Source organism: Bombus huntii, chromosome 5 (genome assembly GCF_024542735.1).
Source record: "Bombus huntii isolate Logan2020A chromosome 5, iyBomHunt1.1, whole genome shotgun sequence".
Classification (NCBI taxonomy): domain Eukaryota; kingdom Metazoa; phylum Arthropoda; class Insecta; order Hymenoptera; family Apidae; genus Bombus; species Bombus huntii.
The window spans coordinates 6,572,610-6,594,007 of record NC_066242.1 but is presented as its reverse complement, the minus strand read 5'-3'; the positions used below and the strand labels follow the sequence as shown (position 1 = coordinate 6,594,007).

Below are 21,398 nucleotides of genomic sequence, written 5' to 3'. Positions count from 1 at the left end.
AGTAGATTAAAGAGAATAGTATAGATTAATTTTATAATAAAAATTTTCTATATACGTGTGATGTTATAGAAACTTACCGTAGCCAAGTCCCTTTGGCGCAGAGGATAGCGCGTTGGACTTCTAATCCAAAGGTCGTGGGTTCGATCCCCACAAGGGATGGTGACAACGTTTTTTTTATAATTTCTTCCTTTTGATGCATTTTATAAAATTTATTTTCGCTATATTCGTGTACCAAAAACTTATACAGTGATACGTTATCTATGCTAAATAAGGTGATCTGTCACTATTTTATGCATAATGAAATGATATTGCAGACGAACAACACTATGTTAGAAGAATCTCCAGAAAGAAGAATGTTATCGAATAGAAGAATGAATGGAGAATCAAATTAGAGAGCTAACTCCAACCATAATTATTTAGAATTATAGAATAACAGATAATAATGAAACATACTGAATCCTGATAACGATGCTCTATAGTTCTCTAAGTAGTAACTCCTGTTACAAGCCAGACGTATTGATACGCAATGATGAATATGGAGCTTCTATAATATGTAGTTCTCTAAGTAGAAACTAACTTCTTATTAGTTAGACACATTATACATATCTTATATGTATGCTATACCACATTGCATGATGAATTTACTAAGAACAGAAGAAGTCATACAAAATGCAGATATTTTCACCTACTAAATTTGGGTTCGATGTTTCAAGCGCCTACTCTGTGCAACCTAGAAATTAGTCGTTAAAAAATGGTAAATTACAGAAATATTACAGATGTTAGTAAGGAATTGTTAAGTTGTCCATAATTTCAAATAGAAATTAATGAAAACACGTTCAATGGTAACACAAACAGCTATATTTTAAATTGAGTCTTAGCTTTGATATTTCTGTCCATAAGTTGTTGATATATTGTTCAGAAATGATAAATTCTGCATTTCTATCCATTGGATGACTTCCTGAGGAGGTGTGACATGAAAGATTTAAACGATTTGATACATTGAAAATCTTCTCGGGAAATATAATGATAAATTTAATGCCCATAGTAGAATCAAAATAGTAGTATAGTGAACAAAGGAGTGGTTGTGCGTGAAGAAATTAGTAAAACCAATAATACTTCATCTTTTCGTCGGAAGCTTCTTTTCAACTCTGAGAACGGGTTTGAAAACGAGAATACGCAAACAGCACGTTTTATATATGAAATATATAAACTTTGTTTACTACTGTAATAAAAAAAGACAAGGAAGAAGTCCTAAAACGAAATGAGTCCTCGAGAAGAAAAACAAAATACAGTCGAATATCGGCTCATTTCAAATAAGATTCGAAAGCGAGACGAAGATGAAAGAGTTTTTAAGTAGACAATGTTAGCCGGAACCACAATGAATAACGACCTTGTCTGTGTTGCGATGGTAATCTGGATTGTTTTAGGTGCGTGAGAATTACCTATCAGAATAACTCGCCGGTGGAGTGATATAATGGTAGTCCGATTTCGAACCAATCGGGGACGAGATGGAAATCAATGTAATTATAGAAGAACCAACGAGAATTCGTTGAAGATGCGCAAGCGCATGTCCAGCTTCACATCGAGCTATCTCTAATTTCCTTCGCGTGATTTCTATTGTCAACATTATGATTATTGCAAATACATATAACGATTTTGCTTGGCGAGCATACAATTATTCAAGTTAATAAACGTATTTATTACAATTTTATTGCGATATTAGCTCGTTCACGGATTTATAACTGAAACGTAATATTACACGTTTTAGCAAAAATAATAGAAATCAAAATGTATTTCCATTTTTATGTTTATGTACTATATTCTTGTTTGTGTCAATTGTTTTATATTTCAGTATTTGCTTGTATTTGTATCTTAATGTAAAAAGGGGAGAGAATGCTGGGATGTCGATCGTTCATCTACCTGGAAGATGTAGGATTTAAAACACTTTTTGTTCTTTTACGGTCATCTTCTTTTTAAATCATTTTCTTTCTGTTAAATAATTTGACATTCTCAAGCTATTTTTCGGCTGAACCAAAATTTTCTATTCCGAGGGGAATGATGTTTAGAATAACATCCAACGGAATTGTAATAGTAAAATTGCCGTGAATCGCTAATAAAAAAATAAATGAAATTAATAATAGTATCAAACTTTAAAGACACATGAATTTATATTTAGGATGAAAGCATTGACAATATTTGAACACATCTGATATACACGAGCGTTACGAAAAATATAACATTCTTATTAAATTGTTACTTAAACTGATAGAGTATGCTACAATTTGTTTTATCGTGGTATTATAAATACTTCAATAAATATAATAGTCGTAAGAGATATAATTTCAGTGGTAGACGTATGAAAAATTATTTTTCCAAATCTAATATCGTAGGAGGAACAGCAATAAGAAATGAACCAATGATATGTGATTTACAGAAAGAATACCAGCAAAAAATAAAGCAATGATACGTGATAAGAAGCCGTAAATCTCTCCCGAGGGTTGAAATCTTCGACAGATGGATGAGGAAAGAATTCCAGTGTAGATTGTTCAATGTGCGGTTGACCGTGAATGCACCAGATATACTGCGAGATTAATATTCATACCCTTCACAGATCATTCATATTTAATAGAAAAGCTTTCGTATCGAAATTTTATTGTGGCATAATGACGTACAATAGGTAGATTCTGATACCAATAAAAAAGAAAAAAAAAAAAAAAAAGGAAAAGAAAAATAACAAAAGGCGGAAAATAGAATATCTAATAAATTAGAAAACACTGTACGTCGTTTTTGTTCGATGACGAATATGTATAATATGCGATACGGTACACATACGGTATACATACGGTATATTTTACTTACAAAATATTAACTGTCAAAATATTCAGTTTTAGCAGAAATAATTTACATCGTTATTTTATAATATTAAGCTTGCATTATACCCTAAAGTAACTTTAACGAGTAATCGCTTCGCTGATGGTTCATGATTTTTATAAATCTCTCTATCGACAACTGGAAATTCAACGTTATTCAACAAGATTAACACGAAATCCAAAGAGAATTCATCCGCGTCATACATTAAATGACAGAACAAACTAAAATCAAACTGAAATATTCGGCTGAGATACAAAACGTTAAAAGACACAAAAATTATCAAATAAATTCGTTTAATCGTCATACAGTAAATATCTTGTTTCTAACAAATAGATTCGTCAATATGAAACGAAGCTTACGTCACTGATCCTAATCTAAAACTATTTATCGCTCGGTTACACGTTTATTATCAACATATTCGAGTTTCACGGTGCAATTAGAAATATGTAATAAAATCGGTTTCTCTTCGACTAGCCACAAACGTCTGCAGGTGCTTTTTCGCAAAGGGGCGTTACAACGATGACAGAGAAATTATCTGAAACCGAAGGGATGGGGGTGGTACACCACGCATAGTGGGGAACATTCATGGGGTAGGGAGTACGAGCACCGAACATCCCTTCTCTCTATTTTCATACTAACCATGAAGCGAGAGAATGGACGTTGCAAACTTCGACTCAGATACGTGTGCAACCTCGCACCGAGTCATTCGGTGCTCTTTCTCGAGGTATTTTACGTACAAGTGTCGTATCAAGAGTGTTCCAACAATTTTACTCGTTATGTGAACACTATTTGTATATGTATATGAACGTATATAAACTGACGCGTGCGCTCAAACGTGCACTTTCTTTAACTTTTAACACGTTGTTACATATTTATTTTGCATATTTCCTGTACGTAACTTTGGTCCTCTGAACATCGTGAAAAATAGATGTGCACGTACGTGAATTTTACAAACCTATTCGCTACGCCTAGGATCGGAAGATTTAAAGTGACGTCAAAGAGGATGCAAATTTCTATTCTTTGCAAATTTTCATTCTCATTTTGATCTATCCACAACGAATTGAATGAGTTTCGTGCAATGGCAAATTCAACGTTGATCGAGTTAGTGGCATACAAGAATAAAATCAAAGATTTGAGAATGACGCAGGAAATAAAGACGACGATGTATATCGCGCTTAAGACGGGCCGTTTGTAGCTTTTGTACTTTTATTTTGAAACTGGAACGCGTCGATAGAATTTGACTAAATGTCGACGAAGGCAGAAGGACCATCATCTCCAAGACAATTCTTCGCGCGAATTTATGGACACCTCGAAGCGAAAAAGGTCGATGATACCGATAATGATCACGAAGAAACACCTAAGCCGAAATCAAGCTTCGACTTTACTTCGAATATACTTCTGTACAACAGAAACACGTTAGATGCGGACAATTCGTGCAATTCTTCGAACGATGAAGTTATACAAGTAAGAAATAACTTTTCTTACGTGTAGAAACCTCTTTTGTTCGTTATTGTTTTCAATACTTTTTCTGGTTCTCGTTTAAACGAAGCGTCCGATCTATAATTACTTCCTTCTCTTCGTTCAAACTCTTTTCTCCGATATTAGCTCATTAACTACCAACGTAATCTTCATCTGAATACCTTAAAAGTATAATTCTTTTACGATTTCCAAATGAGGATTATCCTTAGATCAAAACAGAAAGTATATATTTTTGACATTTTTGAAACATATTTTAATTCTCATTGAAGAGTGATTAAAATCTATAAAATAATATTAAAATTTCTAGAAATCTTGACAGTTAATAGATTAATTTTTAGAGTATTATCTTAATGTTGGCCATTCCCAATAAGATTCGCGATAATTTTAGTAAATAGACTAACGATCTAAGTATATTTGACAATTGTTTTGTTATGTAAAAGTTCGAGATAAAAGCTGCTTTCAATAGACGAAACATTTTTAACGAAAATTTTAAAGAAATATTGATAAATATGCAACTATGCAAAGACGGAGACGTTAAATTTATTAACAAATAATATTTTATCAAGTATAAGATAAAGGATTAGGACAATTTGGGATTTAATAAGATAATCTTCTGCGTAGGTAATGGGCATAAAAGAAAGATCCACGGAACGAGGCGGGAAACAGAATAGCAATGAAACGAACGTGTTAACGAATGACAAGGAGAAGAACTCGAATTTCTTTAATTTAAGATTACCATTGTTTCACGAACTTCATCAATCCGGACCTACTAATAATCCTGTATTTTTATCTCAAGTTGCATATCCGTCTGCGCTTCCGCCGCATTTTCATAATTTACCATATTTCCCAACTTCGGAACACCATTTGCAAGGATTCTCAGCTTTCTGTAAGTATTATTTTACTCTTCTCGTTAATGTTAAAAATTATTGACGTAAGTAGTGCAACATCAAATGTATTTTATACAATAATCGTAGGAGTGTTGAATTACAATTCTCGATTAATAATTGAAATTAACATAAACAATATTCTAATACGTTGTACCGCAGAAATAAATCTGATCAGTAAATTGATTTATTAAAAAGAGTTAAAATTGAATATATCATTCTACTGTCGTTCTATACATTTTCTTTTCTCTATACATAATTATTTAATAAAATTATTGATTTTTTCAAATACATCGTATTACGGAATTTGCCTATTCCATGATGATTGCTTAAGAATTATTCCCTTATGGTATGCTATCCGATAGAATTTCAATATTTACAACTACATTTTTACAAATATTTTGAAGTTACCACATTGCAGATTATTGTAAGTATTTGCATTGTATTTATTTCAGCCTGATGGCCTAGCAACTGGACAAATTAAAATGAAACTTACTAACTACAATAGCATAAAATGTATATCAATTCTTTTGTTATCCCTCCTCTTTATATCTTTGTACAAACATTCTCTCTATTACACTTCATTCATTCCGCCATTCATTATCTATCTATTCTTTACTTGTATTTTATTTCCCAATAATTGCATAGATTACTGTAGGGAAACATTTAAAATACAACTAAAATATGCTACGAAATCTTACAGATAATATATCTACATTATACATGATATAAGACAAATCGCGTTTCTGTTAATCAACATACTAGAATTAAAGAAATTTTGCTTTCGAATGCTATTTATACATCTTCTATAATTATTTTTATCGCCAAGAAATTTGTATTCGATTATTTGTTCCCCACAAAAGTGAAAAAAGACGTCAAATTTAAGAATTGAATTCGTCTCTCCCAAACTTTAAATAAATTTAAATAGCTAATCACAGTCTCTTATTGACTAGCACTCGTATAAAAGTACATTGTATACATCGAATGCCCGAAGTTATTATAATTATAAATTTAATCAAGATTAACGGGAAGCATCATCTGTTTCAGTTTTTACACGTTCCTTGAAATCCTTAAAACACACCGATAATTTGTCGGCAATACGTATTTCAATATTTTATTCATTTCCTAAAGCTTTCCATTGATAAGTGTTATTACAGCAAACATGTACAATATAACACAATACAGGTATACGCACACGTTTGAATGGATTTATTCCGCTTCGCCACCTCGTACCGATGTTGTGATGAGATTACTGGACGCAGTTGGCCGCATTTCAATGTGAAATATACCTTGCTATATTTCTGCAAACCCAGTGTTACTCGCCTGCCCCTTAAGCCGTTGTCACGGCGAGGCTGCCGAGAATCGCTAGCGTGTTAAATGAAAAACAACAAAAAAAAAAAGAAGCACGCAAAATGAGAATACAATAATCTGTGAAAATGTTAGAATTACAGGACAAATTAAAATATTTTCTAAATTAATAGGCTTTTCACATAAGTAGGTTAATGCATATTTCCTATAAGGAATAACAAGCTGCATTATACATTAAGAAATATTAATATACGGTAAATAAACATTTTAGTGTATAGTAAAATATATCATTTAAGAGAATCTCTCGTTTACATTGAACAGTAGCTCGGAAAAGGAGGAAAGAGGGACGACCACGAAGGCAAAGAACCACTTTCAGCGGGGAACAAACATTGAGATTGGAAGTTGAATATCGTAGAGGAGAATATATTTCTAGAGGACGAAGATTTGAGCTTGCTACATCTTTACATCTTACAGAAACGCAGATAAAAATTTGGTTCCAAAATCGTCGTGCAAAAGATAAAAGGATAGAGAAGGCACAACTTGATCAATATTATCGGTAACTACTTACATGAACTACATGTTGAATATTTAACTAGAGGTTCGTTAGAGATATACAAAACGAATAACGTGTTAATATTTGAAAACGATACAGATAGACTAGAATTTTATTTTTTCTAAATTTTTCTTTTTTTTCTTATTTATAATATATTTATTTAGTTATCGATACCGATTACCCGATTCTTCTATCAAAATCAATGTGCCTTCATTAGTTTGGTGCCTCATAGATCTTCGATTATCAGTACTATTTGGTGTTGCACGTTCAATTTTGTGAGTAACTGTATGTATGTATTTGATAGATACCGCGAACTCTGCAAAATTAATTACATATTCGTAGCTTTTGTATAATAACTATGATGCGAAACATAGATATCCTTTGCACTTACAGACTCGAACGGTTCTAAAATTCGCTCAATCTTGAACATCTAATGAAACTTGTAAAGTAAGTATATATTAGCTTTTACTAAAAATGAATATTCATAAGATTAAAAAATACGTGTTGCACGGCACGCGGCATCGCTTTTATTATAGAGAAATGACTCGTTACAAAAAAGCTATAGACTGCAAACTATAGACGCTTCTTTTCTTACATAACTTTTTCTTCATTGGCTTCAGTTCATAAGTATTTAAACTCCGTTCACGACACTGGTAAGAATCCTTAAAGGAATCCAGTTATTGTCATCGAAAATGGTTGTCTCCTTTGATAAGTTATGCCAATAGTGTTGCATTTTTCTACATTTCATTGTTGCATGTGACCCAGGACTTTAGAAGACATCTCGGAATCAGCATTAAATAAACATTTCAAAAAAAGAACGAACTTTTGATGCTTTTCTGATTTTAGTATGGATTGTTTGTGCCAATCTTTTGCTGGCTTTTTGTTTTCCAGAAGTGGGTATACGTTATTTTAAGATAATTTTTCGTTCTAATTTTAGTTTAATCCTTACAATTAGTGCGTTACAATGAGATGATATACGTGTATATATTGCCGACGATTCGGAGGATAATCCTATGTAAAAGGGATATTCATCGCATTGGAAATCATCTCGTTTTCTTTTGAAGTACGATCGATCCCTATCTTCTGTCCCCATAATTCTCTGTTCTTTACTATCGCAACTCTTAGTATGTATTATTTCGTATTACGTCTAATTCTATTATAGATACACACATTTAGTTAACTCGTGTCGTATGCATATGTATGTATATACATGAAGAACATATTTGATTTCAGTGGATTTTCTGCATCACTTGTGTTGCTCTAATTTGATCGTATGGACTTTCCCACATAAATTACTACAATTTCGAGGGATATAAATAACACATTGAGGCTTGTAGAACTAACACAAATATGTCGCAGATGAAAGGACACCGGAGCCTTCCCTCTGGAACTTCGGGAAAATCCGTAAAATTGCAATTAAAGTTTACAGTCGTAGTTAAACAATTTGCCGTCATCCTGCGAGATCCGAAACTGACCGGAACGAAGGCTATACCCGACGGATCCCATGATCTCGTGTCCTTAGACACACCCCATAATAGTTTTCCTCGTTCCGAAAGTAAGGGAAATTGACGTCGCTGTCAATTGGTCAGTTTGGGACAAAGACTCTGTCCGTTTGGAAAATCTTAATTGCCGGAAAAACCCAGGTTTTATAGCGGGTCCTCGGGCTGACTGGACTTGTGCTGTGTACGTGCCTCAACATCGGGTATTCATTGTCCGAAGGAACCATTGGAATGTTTTACTGTCAAGTACCTCTATTGGTATTTCTTTTAATGAGAGTCATACTATCGCTCCACACGTTTGGTAGGCGAAGCGCCCGTCCCGTTGACCGCGGCTACGTTCGGCGACTGATGGTCGCCTTGAGCCCAAGTTTATTATCGTAAATCGCAAACAAGTACAATTGGGCAGGATGACGGCAAATTGTTTAACTACGACTGTAAACTTTAATTGCAATTTTACGGATTTTCCCGAAGTTCCAGAGGGAAGGCTCCGGTGTCCTTTCATCTCCGACATATATAAGTAACAAAATATGTTCTTTGAGTACTGATTATTAGTTTTTATATATTTGAATATTTGTTGTGCATATTTTCAAACTTATAGTTAATAATTAATTAATTGATATAAAGGTAGATTATATACAAAGTATAACAAAATATTGCAGTTTTCCTACATGAATTTATGCACTTACTGTTTGGCCAAGCAAGGGTACATTTTCTGGAATGATTATTTTTCAGTAATTTGTGTATATCGTGTGTGTCGTATTGCAGCTATAATGTTGAATTGTTTTCTAGATAGAAAAGCAGATATTATATCTTTTCTTTTGAAGTATAATCGACATATATAAAAGTGACACGAGATAAAAGATAGGGCTATGTCTTATAGGGTAACATAAAGTTTGAAGTTTACTAAAAACCGTTGCATGAACTATTTTACATTCATTTGTGTAGGAAAGGTTACAGGATTCTAGGAGTAATTTAGTTGATATTTTAATATTACCATAACCAGATAAATAATGAACAAAATATTAAACAAAATTTTTTTATTTTTATTTTCACCTTATTCTAATCACGTTGAATATTAAATATTGAAATATAATCGCAATTGAAGTTATGTATAATAATACTATAGATAAATAATTATTTTGAATATATTACGTGTTGCAGAAACTTCGCAATTTCCAGTGGAATGATAAATTTGCCAATTTATGGTCGAAGTGGATTCTGTGAATTCTGTTTTTATAAAAAGACTTTTGGATCTGCAAGCAGTCACTCCTGTACTTCGACGAGTCCTGTTACCGGAACTTTTACAAAACCACAATGTAATGAAAGTGAAATATCAGATAGTAGATCAAATGTACTATTTTCTGTTTGAAGTTGGAAAAACTAAATTTTCTACTACAAGCTATTAACAAATATGTACTAAGCTTCAATAGAACATATTATATTTGTGTTTTATAAATAAGTTACGGTAAATAATTGTAAGTATTGTAAGAATTAATGTATTATTTTGTGCAAATCCGATATTAAACTTAATATTTTAAATTTAAAACAATTGCAATCCACTGTAAAAAGATTAGTAGCAAATATGCTAAAAAAATTTGCCAAAATAGAAAATCCTAGTATTGTTAAAAAATGTTAACAATTCAGATATAAATTAAAATACAGTAATAAAATGTGTATAATACAAGCGATTTGACAGATAACAATGTATTAATTCAAATAATCTTTAAATGCGTTGAATTGCACATTAAAATACTATCTTTTTATACATATACTGGCGACATATAGCATATTGCTACGTATTATTAAATGGTCACTTAAAATGTAACCGTAATTTGTAACAATAAATAATAGTAATACAAACATTGTAATATTTTTTCATTATTTCAAGATCAAACGCAGGAAGATATAACATATTCCAAGAGAAACATGACAGAAAGGTAGAAGGGTATACATGAAGAAGAACAACCACATACTGAAAAAAGGTTTATTACATTAGAAAAGTTTCCCAAATTACATTGCTGAAAATTAATGTAAATAATTAGTTTTTTTATAATACATAATAATTTAATAATTACGTTATTTAACATCTTTCTTACAATATTAATAAACATGCTTAATGAACCAACGAGTAATCAAACTATAAAAGTTTGTTACTCATCTTTAGGATCTAGCTAATTTTCTTTCACCCCTTGTTATTTTATTCCAGTCTAAAAGTTGAAAATTGATTATTTTATATTATTTTACTTGTGCAAAACATTAGTTTATGTAAAATAGATGTTTCGTAAGAAAACCACTAATCTGTAATACTTAACTATTTATTTTTTTCAAAATTATGATAAAAAATATAAAGAATAAGATTTTATAATAAAGATTTTACCTTTTGCATATTTTTCTCTTTTATATTGAATTTCATTATCCATTTAAATATCAATGCCTTAACATTCTGTAATATTCTTGTACATTTAGTTTACTCTCTGCAATAAATAATCTTTAAGATATAAATAACAAAAAAATATATTTCAAAAAGTTATGACTTACTTGTTCCAATTTGTAACATTTGTTAATTTTTTAAATTGGACACTTATTTTTTTATAAGAGCATGTAATTTCATAAAACTTACTCCTTATTGGTCCATAACTTATTTCCTTTCTAAAAGACTAGTTATAATATATTATATTACATAAACTTCTCAAGGGATAAGCCTGTCACATTCAATAATGGTAAAATTAATTTCAAATTTAGGCACCAAGACTATGACATGTCCACATACTGCATATAACTCAATTATACTGCACAGAACAGCATAAATTTGTTATGTGACTTTTTAAATATATTAGGTAACTATTAATTTCTATATAAAAAATTTAGATTTGTTTCCCTTATTTTTTGTACCATTAATATAATGTACGTTGTATAATTATGATAATTTTGAGTGTTAAATATTATAATAGTATAATTGTAAAATTAAAAAAGCAGTCGATTTCAACTTACCTCCTATGACGAGTGACAACGGTAGCTGTGACACGGAGCGCTCTGAGAGTACCAGCCCAAATGGTAAACCAGAAATTAATGAAAACGAAAGATAGCAGTTAATATACAAGAAGTAAACCAAAAATAATTTCTATCTCTTGCTTATAATTCATATTTAAGCCAAAATAGATCTTTACTATATAAACATTTATACATTCTTAGCTCGTATTGACATAATAGAATATTATAATTCTTTTATCTCTGACATTTTATATTAATAATGTTTCATTGCCATAAATAATAACTAAAATTTTCAAATATCAAGAAAGATCAACTTCGTAATAAGAATTTGTCTTTTTACTTAAGTTTTATTTAACATATATAGTAAATAACTTAAAGGGCTATGTACATCCAGATAAGGTCCAAAAGTTAATGTTTTCAAAATATTCTTACAATTTTTTTTAATTTGAACTGTAAGTGATAGTGATGATTATACGATTTGTTCAAATGAGTTCTTTTTGAAATGTGTCCGAAAATGATATTAAAAATATTTTAATAATCATTCAACAATAAATTCCCTAATCTTATAACAGAATTACTTAATGTGTGTCTTATTCACCAATGATGCAACAATCTTAACTTCATTTCCCAATATTTTGCAACACAATCTATGTAACTGTTCAACCTAAGTTTATTCTTCTGTGTGATAATAAATTTATAGAAATAATCTTCAAGATAATTACTTCTTTGCCCTTTAGATGTGTTTAGCCCTTTAATAAATAAATAAATAAAGAAATAAAAGTAAAATAACATATTCTAATCTAATCTTTCATTTGAAAAAATATAATAATTATATTTTAATTAGTTATGCTTAATTGTAAACTATTGTAGTACTCATAATGTTCATTTCCACATGTATAAATTTTTTCCATTTTCTTCCCACCATAGAGTTTTAGTATATTGAAAAAGAAATTTATAATTTTACTGATACATATGCTTCATTTTATATGTATATGTTATATACACAGATAAAGCATAATACATACATATGTATATAAAACATAATAAATTGTTTGATACGATAAAACAAAACTTGATAATAATATATGAATAATAATTTTTATTTAACTATTTACTCCTTTGTTTTTGTAAAAAGAAATAATCATTAAATCAATAGCATAATCTAATAGAAATATTAAAAAACATTAATATCATGCACAATCTGTCATTTAAAACCCCTATGTCTAAACAAATGAATCTAATATTCCTACCTGTAGTTGTACAACAGAAGCTAGCAAGAAGCCTAGCAAAGCCTAGCCTTGCTGTGTAGTTCAGAATCCCTTTGCTCTGCTACCTGCCCGTTTTTAGTCTCTTCTTTCATTTTCACTCTTCTAACATTCGATACTAGATACTTGCTAGATAATAGATCTAACTAAGAATATTTTCAGGTACTGAAAGCTTAATATACCCAAAAAGTATTACGTACCTACTTAATTGCTTATTCCATTACTACCTAATAATCACGTTTAACGACACAAATCTATTATATAACAATAGTAAAAACAGAAAACACCATGTTACTAAACCTAACAATAACAAACTTAATGTCTGAAAAAAGATAACTGCAGATTAGACCAAACGAATGTATATATTAACTCAAAACTAGTTAAATAAACAAAATCAAAATTCATTTATCTCGGCAATATATAAAAATTTATCTATAATCAGTGCCGTGCAATATCTGAATAAATACTGTGTATGAGATATAATATACTACTGAAAGAGAATTCGAAATTTTATTTATTTCTGTAAATTCATTCAATAAGCAACATAATCATATCTGTCCTTTTTATTTTTATTATCTTTTAACTATTATTTTTAAATACAATCGAAAATTGCAAATGAGAATATAAAACTAAAAAATTTATACTACTTGGTTATAAAATATATTCTGTTATTATTATTATTGTTCTATATTATATTCTTAATACTGCAAAATATAAAATGTATGTTGCATTTATGGTGATGATTACAATCTGTATTGTTTTACAGCCTGATTACAGCCTGTATTGTTTTATGGAATTCAATGAATCATTTAAGAAAGCTTATAGCTCCTCACTATCATTTTTGATTCCCTATAATAATAAAATATAAAAGATATCCATTCTTCATATTTCTTTACTTTCAACTATTAGTTTGAATAAATAAAATTAAAACATGAAATAATATTCCAACTGTACATTTATTACTATTTGCACCACACTGATTAAATAATGTATCTTCCGAAAGTGGATTTAATTAAAAGGGATACGAGATAGAATTAAGTTCCAAATTTATCCATATCTATTAAAAATATGCACACTTCAATTTATTGCTATATTTGGAATATGATCTAGAAACACAATCTCAATGAACATACATATCACGGCAACTAATTATAAAACAATTTAAACTTTCATGAAAAATATTTCGTACATTTTTCGTGACTTTTAATGCTTTATTAGCACATAAGAATATTTATCACAATTTTTTCTTCATAAAGTTGCTCATATTTTTAGCATACAATTTATAATAAAAGACTATGTAAAATATAAGATCGAATGTATCCCTTCATCCATAAATCCATGTTTGTTATACATTATGAAAATTACACAAAATTAGTCACAGATTGTTTATATGTACAAATTGTTTAATACTGTGAATACATATAAATATAAAGCCCTTAGTTGTGCTTCCACTGACTACACAGTTGACGGAAAATACAAGAATGCTTTCTATATTTAATATTTGAAAGTTTTCATTAATATCTGTATATAATAACGAAATGTACCCTTATCTAGCTATGTTTTCCCCTATTCCTTTCAGTGATACATATCTTGTACTTTTGACTTATCCTATACTATGGACATTATATTTCATAAATTAAAAAGTAATGTAGAAGGTTCTGGTCATTTTTATTAACTAGCTCTTAAAACATTACAACTTAAATAATTAATTAATCTAGGTAACCTACGAAAATGCTGACTGATATTCGTAATATACCCGGTTCTTTTTCAAAATCATTAATTTCATTTCATATTAACATTTCCTTTCATACATCTTTCCTTTTGTCCTGAGATGTTTAATCTATATAAGAACCACCTTGCGTATAATGAAATAAGTCATCACGATACCAAACCTAGATTCTTACATGCACTGCTATATTGATATATTCCATTAAATTAGAGAAACAATCGTGCTCTCCAATGTCTATTATAAAATCCTAGATCTATAATCATTTTTCAGAGTGTTACAGTAAATATAACAAAATGTTACAAATTTATTATTTGGATGGCACGGATGTATCCCTAGCCATAGTAACTGAATAGTCAAATTAATCCGTATCTTTTTCTCTAACAATGAACATAATTACACGTTAATAACTGTTTCTTTCTTTTTGGATATTATATGTGCCACACAATGAGTTCAGGCACAATCTAGAAAATTGTGATGCAATGTTTTCACATAAATAGTTGAATATGTAAGATATATGCAATAAGTGCTAGATACCAAAAGAAATACAAGTAAAAGCCTCCCTCACTGTGATCTATTAAGATGACGCTTCTCTGTCCTGTATCCTGATTGTCCTGCCTGGTCTTGTCTCTAGCCTTATAGCCCTGCCTGCTCCAATACTAAACAGTACAGAAGTACTGGCGACTAGAAGACAAGTAGTAGGTTCACCTGAGGTTCAAAAGTCATAAATCTATTAGTTCAGATGATTGAAAATACTCAAACTGTAAGAATCTATAAATTTTGAGCTAAAAATCAAATGTCATATAATTATTTACTATTATTTACTATCATTTTAAGAATATTTCCTTACAACATTTCTTGTTATATGACTAACATACAGTATTAAGCAACACATCATTTCAATAGAAATCTTATCAATACAGATAAAATATGAAATTTCTATTAACAGTAAATACAATCATAACTAATAATTAGAATCATTTAACATAAGAAAATCGTCTTTAAACACATAGTTACAACCACTTTTGCAGAAAAAATATAAGTATATCAATATAAATAAGTACTAATTAATGAAGCGTTAATTTGTTATCATTTGTCAATGCATAATATATTTCTCTAAATAAAAATGGATCTAACAAATTATTTAAAATTGTTAAGTAAATAACAAACTGATGTAATTATAAATCAATGCTACTGAAGATATTAATTCCACATAACAAATTATGTATAAATAAAATATATTTAAAATGTGTTTCTCAAATAATTCTCAATAGTATTTCTTGATATCTCATACATTCTATTTTACCTATTAAAGTAAAATAAGTGAAACCTAAACCAAAAAGTCATTATGCACTAATTCTAAATAAGTAATATTTCTTAATTTTCTTACAATAATTTTAAAGCATTAAATGAATACTTTTGTCAATGCATTTAAGTTTAGAAAGTATATTGTATTAATTGAAATGTATATGAAAACAAAATTTCATATCTTATTTAATCATTATTACCTCATATAGCACATGCATTCTCCAATAATTTATTTCGTATAAATTATAATATATATATATTTATATAATAACAGTTTGCCTAAAAACATTTATCTGATACTATATATCTCATCTCATGTATATACATTTTTTTTAATTTTCCTAACGTAATTTTTGCAGTGCACAATTTCGTATATGTAATAAATGTCAATTAAAAATAAATCCATATAACTGCTATATAATTTACATTTACATGATCCCTATATTTTTGGAATTAAAACTACATAATTTGACATTTATAAATAAGCTAACAAACAACAAAATGTTAAAACAAAATATATGGATATTTTTATCGAATATAACATTTAAATAAATCAAATCTGGCTAACAATTCTGTTCTACTACTGTTGCCTGTTCTGTTAACCAGAAAATACTTCACTAATATATATAGAAATATTCTATATATAATATGTATATAGAAACTATCTTTGTTTTTAATTTCTACAAAATAAAATAATTTTCTATTTATTTGATAATATTGTAACAAGTACAAATACTTGTACTTCAAAATTTGTATATTAAAAACCCAAGTGCTATTTCAATAAAAAATATAATTCTATTTTTATAACCGTATCAAACATATATAAAAATTTTAAAGTTTCTTGTATATGTGAACACGCACGCACTTGTGTGTACTTTGTAATAAAATAAAAGCCATTGCATCAAAGAACACTCTTTAATACCCATTTATTCTTTCATTTAATTATAACTAATTACTATTTTGTAAGTAATGGTTCCTGATTGTACTTGATGTATTTATATAATTATGTAAAACATAATAATTATTTTTACAGTTCAATGAAGCTCTATTTAAAATTACTCAATGCATCTATTAAAAAAGTAAATTAAATCCCGCAAAATACTTATTTATAAAAATAAGTTTTATGTAATATATGTATCACATTACTCCAAATTATGTTCATTTAATATTTCTGATTTCAAAATAGTAATATTATTTAAATATAAGCTAAACATAGTCATTTTAATATATCCTGGAGAAAAGAGAAATAATTATAGTAAAATTTTGCTTACCACGTGAGGGAAGTAACCATGGATAATGTGTATTTTAGTATCTTCTTCCACCACCACCACCTCCTCCCCCCATGTTTCCACCGCCAAGAGAACTACCACCATAGCCTCCTTGATTACCGTATCCACCACCACCACCTCCAGAGTTTCCACCACCCATGGGACCTGAAAAATAAATTGTAAAAGGTTAGTAAAACTGTTTAAAATTACATAAGATTCTATAAGATACCACTTATTTGATAACAATATAATAATTATACAAATCTTACTATCCTAACAATAGTGAGAGATGAAGCGTTTTTAACAAAATTAGATTAAATTATTATTGTACATACAGAATGTAATTAAACGATATTAAATGTAATAAGCATTTTACAATCTAATATTTATACTTATTTAAATAAAAAAAAGAAACTACATAGAAATGATAATGTAATATTCAATATTTATAAAAATAATTATTTCTACGATAAGATACCTTTATAAAATAATAATTTAGCATATTATGAGCAAACTCAATTCAAACAGAATAAAGGAAATGGACAAAGGCGCTCCTTCTCACTGCAACATCGCGCCTTATGTCTTAATCTAACTTATATCAAAAATATACTTATTCAATTTCTTTAATTGTAGTGTTTTCCAAATAACATTAAATTCACTTGTTGAATGTTATTATTAACATTAATTGTAATTAGGATTAATCTTACCGCGCTATGTAATTAATTATTGAATATCTATTAATATTGCAATGATATGTGAACTTTACAAGAGAATCACACGAGTGTTGCATATCAACTTCAATAATACTCTGTATGTAGGTAGAAAACAAAAAATATGTAATAAATATTCATCTATTAATGTAAGCTTTCAATTCATAAAATACTTAACAATTAACACATTCCATGTACTGATACATGGTGCGGTTATATTACGGTTTCAGGCAAGATAATACTCTAGTAATAGTAATGGTCACAAACAACAGCGAATCATAAGAAATACACAATCATGGTTGCACCAAGTACTTATTAGTGTCTATAAATTCAATAATATCAAGAAAATGAAAAAATTCTATGTAAACTCGTATTCTATAATCCTACTTTCAAATGAAGTGAGATATTTTATATAAAAGTTTAAATTTTAATGTTGTTAAGTAACCTGCTAGATAATAAATTTCTGCACTAATTGTACGGATAATCGAATATTTGTAAAATATTTTTTAATTCTCTACTTACGAAGTTTAACTGTAATCGATATATTACACTTCGTCTGTGAATACTTAATTAGTAATAAAATATTATAAAATTGTACTAATTATAAGCTGAACGCTCCTTGTGCAACTTGTTACGGTTATCAACAATAGTATATCACATATACTATAATATAATTAAAATACGTTATCACAACTAATAAATGCAAATCTACGAGTAGTTGCTCAAGGCACGTAACAGACGCGTTGGCTTTTGAGAAGGACAGAAGCAACCTTGTCCACCAAAGGGTGGTAGCCATCTCGAGTCTCCAGACTGTCGGCCACTAGGACCCATATTAATACCATAGGGTGCAGGTCTTCCTCCAGAGTTGAAATTATTCCGTACTGGACCACCGCCATAGCCTTGCTGGTAACCTCCGCCAAAGTTATCGTTGCTCCAATTTCCGCCACTATTATATCCACCTTGACCTCCTTGACCTCCCCAGCCACCTCCTTAAAAATAACGTTTATTAGTATTTTGTACAAACTTAATGTACTATAATATATTATTAATCAATATATTAATGTAATACTTAGTAAAATGGGAAAAGTATATCTTTCTGCGAACCTTTACCTTGATTCTGATTCTCCCAAGGGCCGTTACCGCCCCAACCTCCTTGATTACCTCCACTATAACCGCCTTGATTACCACCATTATTCCAATCTCCACCACCTCCACTTCCTCGACCTCCCCAATTACCGCCACCCTGATTGCCACCACGAGGTCCTCTTCCTACATTCTGTCCTCCTCTGCTACCACCGCCGCCGCCGCCGCCGCCACCTCCTGATGCAGAAGCCATCTCTGCCTTGCTTAAAGCCTATTATCATAAATGTGTAATAAAATCTGAGAATTTATAATGCTTCTTTAAGTCTAAATAAATAATATATTAATATAATTCTTACCTTTTTAACGTCTACATGCTTGCCACGTATTTGATGATTGCGTTGCAAACAAATTTTGTCCACAGGATCATAATCATCAAATTCAACAAAACCAAAACCACGTTTTTTGCCAGTTTCCTTATCTGTTACGATGCTAATTGAATTTATGCTACCATAACTTTGAAAATATTGTCTAAGATCTTCTTCTTCGTGATCATCTTTTAAACCACCTACAAATAATTTCTTTACCGTTGCTCCAGCTTCAGGTCTACCAATTTCTTGTCTAGGAACAGCTCTTTTAGGTTCAACTACACGTCCATCAACTTTATGTGGTCTATAATTTGAAATAACAAAAAAGAAAAATATAAATGTATATATTATTATGCATTTCACTTTTGTTATTCCAAGCAATTTAGTATTAACACATTATTAGTTTTAATACTTAAAACATAAATATATGGATTATATTAAATTGTTGTAATTTTATAAAGTACAACCTTGCATTTTGAGCATCATCTACCATATGTGCACGAGAATAAGTAATAAATCCAAATCCTCTGGATCGTTTTGTTTTAGGATCTTTCATAACAACTACGTCTACAATTTCCCCCCATTTTTCAAAGTGTTTCTTTAAAGAATCATCTGTAGTTCTATAATCCAATCCACCAATAAATAACTTCCTAACATGTTCAGGTTCATTTTTTCCATCCTGAAATAAAAGATATCATTAGAAATAAAAAAATAAAATGTTATAAGTATTATAATTATTATTGTCTTTATTAACATATTAGTTCCAAAATTACTTCAAGTTACCTAAAAATATTGCAATAAAAAAATAAATTTCAAAATTCATATAATATTTAATTACTACATATGTATATATGACTTACTAAATATCAATTATTAAAAGGTTAAGCTTTACTAACATTCTAATCTTTTGTATTACAAGCTACATTCCTTTTCTTGTAAAATATTGTATATGTTACTATCATGACTTTTAACGGATTCTATTAATTTATATAATATAAATGTAATAAATAACTTAGTAATAAATAACTAATAATAAATTACAAATAATGTACAAATTATAAAATAAATAATTTATAGTAATGTAAGAAACTAATAACAGATGCCCTATTAATAAATTTTAAACGTTGCAACAATTTTATTGAAAAATAATATAATAGGATATATTTCGTAAGACTGAGGTCAGTAAATCTTAAATGGCGTAGCGTCAGTGAACGCCATGCTATAAAAGAACGACAGAAATACTTCTTTGCGTATTATTTATATCAAAACAACAAAGTAATAAATATTCCAGCATTTTCATAATACTATTTGCGATATTTAATTAGTTTTTATATTAAAATTACTCTGGTAGTTCATTTATTGTAAGAAATCATAAAGGACCTTCAACAAGTCACAAAGTCTACAAAGAATATAATAAATTATACATATAAAACAAACAATAAAGATTTTACAAAAACTTAATAATAAGTAACAGCATCACGCATTATACAATATACGTATGTATAAGGACGGCAAAGTGAAAAACTAATTAAGTCTAGGTACATACTCTGATCTTTATACATATCACTCTTACAAATGATAAACTATTTTTTCCAAGACAAAAATTAATTTATAAGCTTTTACTTACATCATGTTCCATTTTAACCATTTTCGATAATTTTAAATGGTCAAATATCCTTCTTCACTACAGAATACACAAAGAACCTCAGTAAACTTGTGTGTGAGAAATGGAGATCGCGCACGTCGGTCGATCGATTACTATTCCTTTCAAATGCTTGTGTGAACCCCAAATGCGCAAACTGCCATACAAAATATTACAGTATGCGCAAACCTTGTATTATTTATTAATTTATTGTTTCAGTAAGAATTTTTCAGAATATTAGGATTAAATATTATCTAGAAAAATTGTATGCATTAATTGACATATTCCTTAATATGTATTAATTACTTATGTTAAAAGAAATTATAAATCATTTTTGTCGTATTATACATTGTCTTACATAAAAAATAAAAATCATGTATTGGTAAATTGATTATTTTATGTTATATGATTACATTACGTAATTATATATTTATGCGTATAAATTA

At 29.2% G+C, this 21,398-nt stretch overlaps 2 protein-coding genes and 1 non-coding gene across 9 annotated transcripts; 2 read left to right on the top strand and 1 right to left on the bottom strand.

Annotated features, from left to right (window-relative positions):
- Nucleotides 1–86: 86 nt before the first annotated feature.
- Nucleotides 87–159, top strand: Trnar-ucu (transfer RNA arginine (anticodon UCU)). Its single transcript has one exon. It is a non-coding gene; the product is annotated as a tRNA-Arg (tRNA).
- Nucleotides 160–3,568: 3,409 nt separating this feature from the next.
- On the top strand, nt 3,569–11,628 carry LOC126865497 (homeobox protein rough). Its single transcript, XM_050618072.1, has 4 exons — nt 3,569–4,335; nt 4,972–5,236; nt 6,864–7,098; nt 9,756–11,628. The coding sequence occupies exons 1-4, from the start codon at nt 4,117–4,119 to the stop codon at nt 9,961–9,963; spliced, it is 927 nt and encodes a 308-aa protein (XP_050474029.1). The 5' UTR covers nt 3,569–4,116; the 3' UTR covers nt 9,964–11,628.
- LOC126865492 (heterogeneous nuclear ribonucleoprotein A1, A2/B1 homolog) lies at nt 10,565–21,105 on the bottom strand. 7 transcript variants are annotated; one of them, XR_007689576.1, is made up of 9 exons: nt 20,938–21,105; nt 19,778–19,989; nt 19,302–19,614; nt 18,967–19,216; nt 18,633–18,851; nt 17,156–17,317; nt 11,133–11,627; nt 10,972–11,068; nt 10,565–10,801 (listed from the first exon to the last, which is right to left on the bottom strand). XR_007689576.1 is itself a non-coding variant. In XM_050618063.1 (7 exons), the coding sequence occupies exons 1-6, from the start codon at nt 20,956–20,958 to the stop codon at nt 17,190–17,192; spliced, it is 1,143 nt and encodes a 380-aa protein (XP_050474020.1). In that variant the 5' UTR covers nt 20,959–21,105; the 3' UTR covers nt 10,565–11,627; nt 17,156–17,189. The 7 variants fall into 7 exon arrangements, 4 of the variants coding, with proteins under 4 accessions (XP_050474020.1, XP_050474019.1, XP_050474023.1 ...); XR_007689574.1 differs by having other exon boundaries at nt 10,972–11,627; XR_007689575.1 differs by having other exon boundaries at nt 10,565–11,068.
- Nucleotides 21,106–21,398: the final 293 nt, after the last annotated feature.